This window comes from Gopherus flavomarginatus, chromosome 2 (genome assembly GCF_025201925.1).
Source record: "Gopherus flavomarginatus isolate rGopFla2 chromosome 2, rGopFla2.mat.asm, whole genome shotgun sequence".
Lineage (NCBI taxonomy): Eukaryota > Metazoa > Chordata > Testudines > Testudinidae > Gopherus > Gopherus flavomarginatus.
This window is the reverse complement of record NC_066618.1, coordinates 203895421-203909087: the sequence shown is the minus strand read 5'-3', so window position 1 is coordinate 203909087 and position 13667 is coordinate 203895421. Positions and strand designations below refer to the sequence as shown.

Sequence of the window (13667 nt, the reverse complement as noted above, 5' to 3'; positions counted from 1 at the left end):
GTCTCACTAAACCACTCCTGGCATATGAAAATCACTGTTAAGCATGAAAATAACGCAGCCCTTTTGAAGGAACTGAGTATTAATATTGACAAAAGCTACCACTGTGGATAATCCAGTGGATACAGTGTATGATTGATGCCATCTCTGAAATAGGAACCAAAATACAAACAGTAAAGCTTATAAATGTGCTGTTTTATGGGATTATATTTAATAGATCAGAGATATAGATACACAGAAAAAGAGATTGCTTATGTGACTGCAATATGATGGTTACAGCCTATTGGGTCTCATTCAGTTAAAGCCATGTTTTATTTTCTACCCATTTTATTAAAAAATGAATACTTGAAGCTGTGATTGGTAGTGCTACCGATTTGGGCAGTTCCAGTCCAATCCCGCTGGTTCTGTGTTGGCTCTGCTGAGGTATAGAAGCAGACAAGGAAAGGTTAATGAGCATGGAGCTCCTACGGGTGGGCTCTGCCATGCCCTGGTGCAGTGTATAAAAGGAGAAGTAAGCAAGTAATGGTAATCTGGTAAAGAGAGTCCAGTCTCAAGGTAGGGGTAAATGCTCCTCTCCTGCTTGAACCTCAGATGGAAGAGAACTTTCATTTTAAAATTTGGGAACATATTTTTGAAAGGAGTGAGCTTTATTTTGAGGGTATTGGCTTCTCACATCTCTCAAGGAATGAGATTCCACATCATAGGTTAAATGTGAACGTGGTACTAGGCAGCCCAACACTACACATTCTCCAAAGAGAGATTCCTTTCCAATTTTGAATTTCTCACCTCAGATGGAAGATATTTCTGTATGAGTATTACCTGTGTTAGCAAAAGCAAGAAGTTATCTCAGTGGAATAGTGCTTCATTAAACACATCAACACGGATACTTATGCCTCAATAATAAAAAGTTGCAACTGCTATAATGCTCTTAGCATCCCTGAAACGATAGTATAAATGATTTTTGCAGCTTCCTGCTTGGAATTAAAAATATAAATCAGCAAATACAAATGTTATACTTTATACTAATGGACTCACACATTTTTAAGCCATTTTCTGAAGTTCCAGAAGAAAAAATGACATAATTGATGGCCTAATTGGTATTGTTCAGAATTATGATACCATTTATGGAAGTATGGAAATTTAGAAAGGACAATGAACTTGACCTTGATGCAAGTTACTCAAACGTACCCATCAGCTTTCACACACTTGTGTCTTTGAATACAGTACATTTGGATTACACAATACTTATAAAACAGTTCAGACCGAAATATGTGTTTTATGTGTTCAAACATAGATCGAGGTAATAAATCTATTTACACTTTCTTTATGATACTACTCTAACATCTAACTTGAGTATACTGATTTCTGGTACATTCTCTTTAAAGATAAAATTGTTCTCTTTATTATTGGAGCCTCCTATGGTGCAAACATCAGTGGCATTTACCTGTTATAACATATTAAGTAGCTACAGGACAGTCATATGGGAAATATCCTTTTGTTTTTCTAACGAGGGCCCCGAATAGATAAAAAATGTTACATACTGATATATCATTGCATCTGACTCCTACCCATTCCATAAGATGTACTGCATTTGTAGAAGTTTAATAGCACTATGGGAAGCACTTTAAATAAAATCATACAAATGCCTGAGGGAAAACCATAGTCTTGTACTCCCAGAAGAGTCCATTTACAGATACATGTTTCATTTACTATGACACTTGCATATAAAATCCTAATAAAATTTAAATGCAGCAGATAAGGGAGAGCTTAGAAAGCATACTAACTCTTATACTAATTTGCATTTATGTTAATATAAATATTGGTACTTGAACTTAACTTTGTGCTAAATTTTCCAGTGTGTGTGGAGAGTCAGAGGTATTCTGTGTGCACACTTGGGAAAGCAATGAATTATTGTCTTTGGCTATGTAGTACTTCCTGTCACCTTATTTTCCATGGTCTGTGCTTGTCTGCCAGCAGAGAACTCTTTCCCAAAGGCAGACGATGAGCACAGAGCCTTGTAGTGCTGATTGTTCACTAGGTGATGCCCAGATCTGAAGAGAACCTAAGCTAGAAGATACAAGAAAACTGACATGCTAACTCAACCAAGGGGAATTCTGTCTGCTGGCAGAGAAGAAAGAACTGGTGTGCTGAACTGGAACGGGATTGATGTCACAAAGCTTTGCTGTTTCCAATCTCCATCGGCTGATAGGTTAGAGGACCCTCTACTGGAACTGATGTTTCAGGATGCCGAGAAACTAAGGTCTTTGGCCTGTCTCTACTTGCTTTGTCCAGATTCAGGGTGCAGTCTCTACACACAATGCAGCAACTGGTAGCCAGTATTTAACACCACTCTAAGGCCTGGTCTAAACTGGGTGGGAGGGGGATCGATCTAAGATATGCAACTTCAGCTACAAGAATAGCGTAACTGAAGTCGAAGTATCTTAGGTCGACTTAGAATCACTTACTTTGCATCCTCATGGCGCAGAATTGATGGCCGCAGCTCCCCGCCAACTTTGCTTCTGTCTCTTGCCAAGCTGGAGTTTAGCAGTCAACAAGAGCGCAATCAGGGATCAATTTATCACATCTACACTACACATGATAAATCAATCCCCAATAGATCGATCACTACCCGCCGATCTGGTGGGTCGTGTAGACATACTCTAAGAGTATGTCTATGCTACCCGCTGGATCGGTGGGCAGCAATCAATCCAGCGGGGATCGATTTATCACGTCAACTTCAGCTACGTTGTTCACGTAGCTGAAGTTGTGTAACTTAGATCAATTTCCCCCTCCTCCCCTCTAGTGTATGACAGTATGAGTGAGGATAAAGGGGCATGTTCAGCTAGTTTGGGTATGAGAGTTGTCTGTAGCAGTATAACTCCTGAAATGACCATGCTGTCAGTGCTGCAGAGATTCCCGCACCTTGGTGCACCCAGAGGAAACTGCTTCATGTGGGTGTCCCAAGATCTGCAGGCTTTTACCTAGATTTATATTCATGACTCGGGATGATCAGAAGACCATGAATCTATCACTTCTGTAAACCAAGTGTCCCTCCAAGAGGGAAGCATGCAGTCTTCTCAGATATCACCCATTCAGGTAAGGTTGGGGGAGTTTACTTCTGTACTTTCTATGCTAAGGGGAGGATATATACACTAGATCTGTAATTGCTGAAGTACAAATATCTCTTACGTGATTTTAGAAGAATAACTTAGATTAAGAGAAACCTTTAACCAGATGTAATATTTAATTCATATTATTCTGGACTCCTGTGATATATTAGAATGGAAAGATATAATAAATGACTCAGGAGACTGGTTATAGGGCTTTGAGCCTTTCATTTTAAGTGGTCAATTTCTATCCTCGGTCACTAATTATTTTAGCAGCATCTAAAAGCAGTTTGCTGGACTATTTGAAATAAGCTGATGGTTTCAAAAAAGTTCCTAGGGAACAGGTCTACACACACCCCACCCCCACCATTACAATTGGCCTTAACTGGCACTCTTGTTGGCAGGCTCAGCCAAGAGGTCAAGGAACGAGTTTATTCCTGTGGAAATGTAACTACCTTATAACCCTCAGGGTTGAGGTTTATAGGCAGGACAGAGCAAGAAAGCTTTCACAACTGCACCTCATGTTGTAGCTCTTTGAAGGATCATAGAAAAATATTGATCCAAAACCGAGATGATGTAAAGTGGCCCTGCTCCACTGAGCTGAGGATCTGCCCTACAATCTCTTGAACTATCAAGTCTTCACTTTTCATGAACAAGAATTTAACTGTCACATAATTAATGGAAACAAATATATAAGTAACATACAAAATATTAATGTGCAAATGTAAATTCGGAAAACAGAGGGAAGTGAAACATTTTTGATTGGCTATTATTTCCTTATTAATTCATCTTCCATTGCGGTATTTTCAAGAAGGTTAACATTTAAAAACCATTTTTCATGGGTTACCAATGCCTGTTTATGATCCTATTTTTATGTTAATTCAATGTTCATATCATGTGTATAGTCAATTCTAAACATCAATTACATAGACTAAGGGCCAATTCTAGGTTTATGCCTGTCTCCATGCATAAATGGAGGGTTTTAAGGCCAAAATGTCTGCCAGGACAGAATTCTGTGGCAGTGGAATGCCCAGAACAGGCCCCAAAGAACATCCCTCGGCCTGCACCACTTCCCACAGCCCCCATTGGCCTGAAGTGGCAAACCGTGGCCAGGGGAGCCACGATCAGCCAAACCTGCAGACACGGCAGGTAAACAAACTGGGCTGGCCCACCAGGGTGCTTACTCTGGTGAGCCAGGTGCCAGAGGTTGCCGACCCCTGCTCTATGAGAAGCCCAAATGAGTGTAAACTGGCCTCTCAGAGTAGGTTATCATGTTATACTTTGAAATACATCCAAGGGTCACCCTATCCCAAAATCACTGGCCATGATTTAGTAATGATCCATCATAGTGGTGGTATAATTTATTCAGCAGATGAGAGCTGGGGGTAGGGTGTGGGTGTTACACCATGATGAATAGTTATTTAATGATAGATAAGATGGTTGTTAAAAAAAAACCCAGGGATTTTATTTAAATCAAAACAAATGGAACTAGTTTCCATCTACTTACAATAATATTAAATATATGAAGAATATACATAATAAAAATAACTATTTGAATAAACACACACACTTTAACTTACTACTAAGTGCACTTAACTAAATATAACTCTCTAAATACAGAAAAAAACCTATATCTATCTCAGTATGTACAGGCTATTATCTTATAGGTTATTGTTATTGTTATTATTATTATTATTATTATTAGTTCTAGATTCCCCTCTCCCTAGATATCTCACTGGGTGCTATCTAATGCCCAAGTTAATCTTTGAGCCCTAAGTGTCTTTCCTGATTTCCTGAAAAGATGGACTTGACTCCAGTGGTGCTTACTTGAGGGAGTGCACATTAAACTAGACCCACAGGATCAGAAGGACTTTTGGTTTTCCTGTTCCAGATCTCTGGGGAATTATGAATCATTGACAGGAGATGACCAGATCTGATGCTCAGGAGCCTACAGGAACGGTTACTCAGGAACATGCCATCAAACACACACTGACTCAGGGGACCCTCTCCTGCACTTCTGTCTGTCCTGCTCAACCTCAGCTTCTCCACTCACTCATGATTTCTCTCAGTTCTGGTTTCCCTCTGTCCATCTGGCTGCTCTTCTTCTCAGCCTGTTTCTCTCAATTTACTCACAGACTTTGTTACTGTCTCTCTCAGCCTGCCTCTGTCCCTCCACGATCCCCCTCTTCTCCTCCAACTGTCACTTCCTTTCCTCCCACTTTATTAGAGAGAGGGGATGGGAACAATGACAGTACACTCACCCTGAACCAGGGGTGGCTCTAGACATTTTGCCACCCGAAGCACGGAGGCATGCCGCAGGGGGCGCTCTGCCGATCCCCAGTCCCACGGCTCCAGTGGACCTCCTGCAGGCAACCACCAAAGCCAAGGAAGCAGCGGACCCTCTGCAGGCACACCAGTGGGAGGTCCACCAGAGTCGCGGGACCAGCGGACCCTCAGCAAGCAGGCCACCGGCAGAGCGCCCCCCGGGGCATGCTGCCCCAAGCATGCGCTTGGCGTGCTGGGGCTGGAGCTGCCCCTGCCCTGAACACATTCTAAATCATATATCCCAATACTGGGTCAAATCCCTTTACTATATTTACATGAGGGAAGCACTGCCTACTGGCCTGTGGACTAAATCTCTCCTGCTTGGTAGCCGAGATACAAACTGTCACAGGAAGTTGTAGTTTACATCTCTCTATGAGGCTGTCACAGATTCAGTGAAGCTGCCCTAACAGTAAATGGGTAATGCTGAATGATACATAGTTTTTATTAGCTTTTACGATCACTGATGTTATTGAGGTAATGAGCTTATTAATTCACACAATTTTAACTGGCACAATGTTTGACTTTCTTTTCAGTATTATTTGCAATGGAAATAACTGAAGTAGATGAAGGTAGTATTTAAAGAGACTAGTGGAATCTGTTGAGTAAATTTTAAAGGATCCATTTTTTTCCTATCTTTCAGGACAATTTGGACATGACAGTTACCTATAACCTGCTCATTTGTGCCAGTTGCTTTCTTTTCCTAATTTTCCTTTTTTGACAGGACGACATCTTTACTTATTACCTTCACTACCAACCTTCCAGACATATTCCAAATCCTGGTCCAAATTCTGTCTGGTCCTAACATAAGGATGCAGGGACAGAGAGGGAAAACAAATTACCTTCAAGACCCTTCCCCTCTAGTGCAACCTATCCAAGGGACAGTGAAAACTTCCATCTCCATGCTTAATAAATACAGGGGTGTTTCCCTTATTGCACCTCCAGAGCATTGTACATCCCGAATGGAGGGAAACTGACTGGGTAAGGATTAGGGAACAAATGTCACCAGTCTAAAGGATGATGAAGTGTGAACACTCTCACTACATGCCAGAAAGATTGGGAAGGAATTGTACCTTTGGACAGTACAACTCCACTCCACCCTATTGCATCCCCACACAATCCCCAGTATAAACCAGATTATTAAACTCAAAATCTGGAACTAAATTAGGGGGAAAATACTGACTACCCATGATGTGAATGGCATTCTTCTGTTCCCTTTACAGTACATGGTGTGTTACATAGAGTATAATAAAAGCTTATGATTTAATCATTATACAGACTCAGAGTAGCCTGAAAGAGGTTAATAAGTAATTTTCATTTAGTTTGATCTCGCATTTATGTACGTAGAAGAGTCAATAGAGGTTATAGACCCTTGCTGTTTAAATGTATAATGTTAGTTTTCCATGGATATAAGCCTGAAGAACAGACAGGTTGTGACCAGTAAACATGATACGTGACATTTTTTGAGAGATTAGAAGAGTGGTGTTTTAGCCAACTTTAAATTTGAATGTTACATTCTGTTTCCCTCACTTCTCTTTTGCAACCTCAACTTGATACAATATTCCGCCTGTTTTGAAATGTAATGTTGTTGTGTCCTGACATGCAGCAGCTACTATTTTCAAGACTAGAAGTTGGCTGTGTTTCATTGGTGTATGAAAGAATGTATCCATAATTATATATCTGCTCATTTTGACCCTGATTTTACAGAGACTTATGCACATGGAACTACCCACATGCTTAAAGGTAAACATAGGACCACTCACATATTAAAGCTAAACCTGCATTGTAAGTCTTTGAAGGGTTAGATCTCCCCTTTGGGATAATGCTCTGGAGCCCTTCTGAATGAAAGGCACTCTATGAAATAAGATATAAATATTTTAAAATAATATAACTGTCCAGCAAAGTGGGAAAAAAGAGTTTGGTTCTTGACTTTCTTTTACCTTCGGGAGACATCTCTGGAACAGTGGCTTCATAAGGTCCATCCAAGAACTTTGGTTCCTGATCATTGATATCCTGAACTTTGATGATAAATTCTGACTCAGGTTCAACGGGCAGCTGGGTATTCCTGTTAATTGCCTGTGCTCTTAGAGTGTAGAAAGGTTTCTCTTCTCGATCAAGCTTCTGTGTCACATGAATTGTACCTGTATTCTCATCGATAGTAAAAATGCTTCCCGCTCCATCCCCCGTCAAAATGTATTTGAAAGTACCATCATGTTTGTCGGAATCAGACTTCAGCTACAAGGGAAAAAGATAACTATTTATTTTCTGGATAACAAATCAAAAGAATTATAGCTTTTTTTGTTCAGACCTATATGAGTCTGTTTAACGGTGAGAATTCTTAGGGCCTTATACTAAGCTGAGGCTACAGGGTATTGTGATATATCCATCCAACCATGCAGTAGTTGTTGTTGATTTATGTCCACAGTTGAGCCAAACATTTAAGCACTTGCTTAACTTTAAGCACAATTAAGTTCAATTGACATCACTGTTTGATGTTTGAGTGCTTTGCCGAATAAGGCCCTATATACCTATGTAATGGGGTACTGAAGGAATGAAAAACTGTTCAACTTTTTTTTCTCACATATAGATAGATAATATATATTATATATATATACTGCCACTCTCGCTCAGATTTAGATTTACTATTGTTAATAGTATAGTATAAGAGTATAGTATAATAGTATATAGTACACTAATATAAAAGAGTATATAGAGAAATATATATATTTAATATTATATATATATAATAAAAATATAAATATATATACTCTTATATTAGTGTACTATATACTATTATACTATACTCTTATACTATACTATTAACAATAGTAAATCTAAATCTGAGCAAGCGTGGCACTGTACCTGTACAGTATTAGTAAATGTATACAAAGCCATTTGGAGGAGTGGGGGAGGAGTAATTCTGTGTTATTTATTTTGAAATAATTGATTGCTGTTTCCCATTTCTTTACAAGGTGGTGGTTTACGTTCCTGTAGCTAAGACTAGGTTTATGATGAGGTACATTCTAATCAGGCTGAGCCACAGAGATCATTTCGGTCCAGCCCCATTTGTTCATGCTGTCATGATTATTTTCTTAGTATTAACACCAGTTAACAGCACTTTTGTCACCATTTATGCAGTTTTGACATGCCAAAGATCTATAATTATGGTATTATGAGAACAACAATTTCCAACATGCCTTTTATTTTATAATGTTCCATTTATTTCCTTTTGATTTTAAATCATAAACAGTGCCCATACACAATCTCTGAACACACTGCCAATTATATAAAATTAAAAATCCAGTCTCAGTCATTTCATTCCTTCTGTCAAGCAGACGCTCCCTCCAAATACAAATCACAACCCATTAGCTAGTGCTTCACTGTTCCCTTCTCTGTAAAAGCCAGTGAAACAAATGGGCTCTATATCACGCCCTGAAAGTTGGCAAATCAATGCTATTTGGGACCAGGGAAAAAAAGTCATGTCAGAGTTCCATCATGGCCTTGTGAAGAATGAACTGCCAGCCATCCCCCTCTCTTTTTTATCAAGTGAGATATTGAAGCAGGGCCTCTGCTGACTACTACTGTGGCAGTGTACCATGAGCAGAGAGATAGTCCCTCATGTGGCTTGTAATTGGGGGTATTCACTGCCAAAAAAACTTCATTAACGCAGACTTACCATTAACTGGCAATGTCTTATAGCATTCCAGAATGTCAAGTGCACCCATATTTAAACCTCTAAAAACCAGGATACAGAGTTAAGGTACACACCAGTTTTGCCTTTCTCACAAGCTAAACTCTGCCCCCCTGGAGCTAGCAAGAGCCACTGGGGTAATACTTTAAGCATGTTTCAGCCAGGGGTGCCCTATGATTAGGACCCTACCAAATTCACGGTCCATTCTGGTTAATTTCACAGCCATAGGATATGAAAATTAGTTAGTTTAATGTTTTCAGATGTTTATATTTGAAATTTCACTGTGTTGTAACATGGGGGTCCCAACACAAAAAGATGTCATGGGAGGGGATGCAAAGCTGTTGTAATGGGGAGATCACAGGATTGCCACCCTCCTTCTGCACTGACTTTAAACCTGGGCTCTGAATGCAGCACCCCTGGAGTTTTCCTGGAGGTTCCTAGAGGTGGAAGTGGGTCTGATCTCCCCCATGCTGCTGGGAGCACCTCAGCTGGAGGTTCCTAGCTGCTAGTCCTGACCATGCTGAGGCGGCACAGGACTTGCTCCTCCCCTGAATGGCCATCCTTGAGGGGAAATCAGACCCACCTCCAGGTACCTCCCACAGCTGCAGGAAGTTTTGGGATTGGGCAGCAGCCTCAGAGCTCCCTGCAGCTAGAGGAGGTTGCCAGAGTTGGACGTGTGTCTGATCTCCCCTCAAGAGCAGGGGAAGAGCAAATCCTGTGCCTCCCCAGCCCAGCCAGGACGAGCAGTTAGGAGCCCCTGGCTGGGGCACTCTCGCAGCATCGGAATGATCAGACTCACCTCCGGCAAGTTCCTGCAGCTGGGGTAGGTACGCAGAAGTGGGTCTGATCTGTTCAGGGGAAGAGTAAGTCCTGTCCATCCCCAGTCCAGAGGGGATTAGCAGTTGGACCTGGGGACCCTCCTCTCCCTCGTTCCAATAGCTAGATTTCATGGGGGAGGGGTATGATTTCATGGTCCGTGACATGTTTTTCACAGCTGTGAATTTAGTAGGGCCCTATCTATAATAGCGAAGACATGAGAAATAACTATGTAAATATGCTACTTTATGTGATGTGTTGTGTCTCACACAATTGTATTTCTTTATTTGTGTGCACGCACTTGATCTGCCTTTTACTGAATTGGGGACAGCTCTTTTGACTGGTTCAGGGATTACTTGCAGGAGGATGACATAGTTCATGTTGTGGTATAAGGAAAAAAGCAAATGTTCCCAAAAGGATCATAATCCCCTGGTTTCAGTGTTGAGTTATGTCGGCTGTGCAAGCAGAGGAGCACAATAGCGAGTTCTAGCCATGGGAATTTGTAACAGTCTGACTGTGTATTTGCACTACAAGGCAGATGTAAGTTCAGGTGATGTTCCTTAGTACAATGACCAAAGGGTGGTAACATCTGGTGATTAATGGGTGGTTTGTTCAGTATAGCGGAAGTGGTAGAGTGGAGGCCAGGCAGAGCCAGTTGATTTTCACTTAGCTTGCTTTAAATGTGACTTTTGCCTTAGTGTGGATAAGGTCTAACAGTTTATCCTACTGTACCCACATTCTGTGTGCTCTGCAATGTTCCATATCATATGGAAGGAAAGAATGTTACAATGTCTGTTGGGGCAGATTGTGGCATCACTCAAAGAGGACTGAGTTAAGCTTGTGGAGGTGAGGATGATTTGAACCTTAATTCTGTATTTTCTGATTTTCAGAGCTTTAAGTTTGACTGAGGTGCACGTGTGGGGTGCACATGGCCACCTTCTGAGAACAGTTCACTGCAACTCAGCTATCAGACTGGCCTTTCTCTTTGCCTCTCTATGGCCCCAATAGGGCTGAAAGGACCATGGGGAGGAAGGAAGACGGTAGCTGAAGGGCTGTGAGTAGATGTGTGCAAATAACCAATTTGTCAGTTCAGTGGCTGACCTGAAAAAAAAAAAAGTTTTGGGTCAGCCTACTTTTTTTTAAATTCTTTTTCAGCAAAACAGATTTAAAAAAATGTTTAGGGTCAAACTAAACATTTTGTTTGATCCAAAATTAAACATTTGGACTTTTTAATCTTTAAAATATAAATAAAATCCAAGTACAATTCAAAATGAAAAGCCCTTTTGAATTAAAAAATCATTTTAACTTTTTCAGATTTTTCTTTTTTTTCAGCCACAGCAATTTATGCAAATTCAACATGAATTCATGAAATGTTTCATCAAACCAAATCTGCATTTTTTAGCAAAAAAAAAGTTCATTTTTTTTTACCCAGCTCTAGCTGTGAGGAGGACATCTACCAGCTGTAGGAGGAAAGGCTTAGACTCTATACTTCTCTTCAGGGGCAGTGCAAAACCCTCTGTGGTTCTTAGATGAATCAGAACACACCCTGGAGATGAATACAGACCGACACAACAACTCTGAGAGTTGTTTTCCTTCTTTCTCTCCCAATGTCCACCTGTTGTGGAATGCCAATTTTCAAGATAATCTCGGTATGGATGTGGGTTTTACTTCAATTTGAGACTAAAATCAACAACTTATTGAGGGGGCTATATCTGAGAAAGCCCTTGATCAAATGACCACAATTTACTCTAACAACTTTAACGTTGGCTCTAATGTGGCACAACAAATATTATGGATGGGTAGAATTGCACAAGGATTTCCATTTTAATAGGGAAGAAGAAGATCTACTAAAAGTCTGTATTTTTGGTTAGAATAGCATTTTTGAATGTTGATTGTCATTTTCACACCGTTTGTTTTTTCTATAGGGAGGGAGAATATAATTTGAGATTTGCTACAACTTTTTTTTTAAAAGGTTATGTGATTTTTTTTCTATTTGATATTTCCTTTGGACTCCTTCTTTAAAAAAAACACATCACTTTGAAGGGCAAAACTAATAGACATGAAACTTAGGTTTGTGTACATTGGATGAATTCTTGTAGAAGGTTGAAATTTATTTTTTATGTTTATTTTTATTATAAACACAAATTACTGTTTTAACTGATGGCAGTGACCTGTCACTGTCAAGCTTACTCCAGTCCTTAGACTATGGATCTCTATTATGAACAAGGATCCTAGTTTTACATTATTAAAAAAACCCCAAAGTTTTCCAATAAAAAAAAACACAAGCATAAAACCATAATTTTTCCGTGATTAAAATTAAACACTGAACTTTAGTTTTCCTACCCACAATATATACTGGTATCAGTTTAATGCAATGTTTTACTGATATGGGGGAACCCTGTTTATATAATCTAAGTGGGATTGGGGCCAGATCAGATCATCAAAAATTCAGGTAATCTGGAGAGCTTCAGACCTGGGCAACCAGGCTCCTGCTGTCAGCCCCAGTTCAGTTAATATGGAAAAATGGTTAATGGAGGCTCAGATAAATGAGATTCTATTGTATTTTTTTATTTTTTTTCACAAAATATAAAAATTAAACATTCTCTCTAAAAGTGCAAATTCCAATTTTTTCTGCATTTTCACATGATTATAAATACTTTTCCTGATTCTCATAACCTCTTTGATCATGCTGACATTGATGAAAGTTGCAGCCATTTGCTTTCCTTTGATCACACTCAGTCCCTTTGTTCAGAAAATGACTGAGGAGCACACACCATGATTACATTACCTTAATGCTGCTCTCACTAGTGTCTTTCATTTTCTATCTATTTACATAATGGTACTTTTCTTGACAATACTTCTAAAGTAAAATCTGAGTGTGCATGTGGATTTCAGAGTATTTAGAATATCAGTTGTTAAACTGGAGGCTTTGCTCTCAGGTCCAGAAGGAACCCTGCAGATTGTAGGTATGCACACAATACACCTTCTCAGAAAGCTGCCAAGCGTAGGATTCAGCCTCACAGTATATAAGAATGACTATAACGAATCATATCAGTGGTCCATCTAGCCCAGTATCCTGTCTTCTGACAGTTACCAATGCCAGATGCTTCAGCAGGACTGAACAGAACAGGATAATTATCAATTGATCCATCCCGTCATCCACTCCCAGATTCTGGCAGTCAGAGGTTTAGGGAGATCAAGATCAAGGTCCATCAACGATGCAAGCCCTAACTTCTATGAACTTCTCATTCTTTTTTTAACTCAGTCATACTTTTAACCTTCACTAAATCCCCTAAGAACAAGTTCCACAGGATGGCTGTGCATTGTGTGAAGAAGTACTTCCTTATGTTTGTTTTAAAGCTGCTTCCTATTAATTTAATTGAACCCTGGTTCTTGTGTTATGTGAAGGGGTAAATAACACTTCTCCCACACCATTCATGACTTTATAAATCTGTCATATTCCCCCTTAATCATCTCTTTGCTAAAATGAACTGTCTCCATCTTTTTAATCTCTCCTCATATGCTGTTCCAAACCCCTAATAATTTTTGTTGCCTTTCTCTGTACATTTTCCAATTCTAATTATCTTTTTTGAGATAGGGTGACCAAAACTGCATTCAGTATTCAAGGTGTGGGGGTACCATGGAATTATATAATGGTGTTATGGTATTTTGTGTCCTAGTATCTATCCTTTTCTTAATGGTTCCTAACATTTTGCTAGCTTTTTTGATTGCTG

The 13667-nt window shown here is 39.7% G+C and overlaps 1 protein-coding gene and 1 long non-coding RNA gene across 2 annotated transcripts in view; one reads left to right on the top strand and one right to left on the bottom strand.

Annotated features, from left to right (window-relative positions):
* Positions 1-13667, bottom strand: part of CDH19 (cadherin 19) — a 183755-nt gene that overhangs the window by 44581 nt on the left and 125507 nt on the right. The window contains 1 exon segment of the mRNA XM_050938808.1: positions 7367-7661. Coding sequence (XP_050794765.1) covers positions 7367-7661 — 295 coding nt within the window.
* LOC127044264 (uncharacterized) overlaps positions 1-13667 on the top strand; it is a 794940-nt gene that overhangs the window by 682358 nt on the left and 98915 nt on the right. The window lies entirely within an intron of this gene.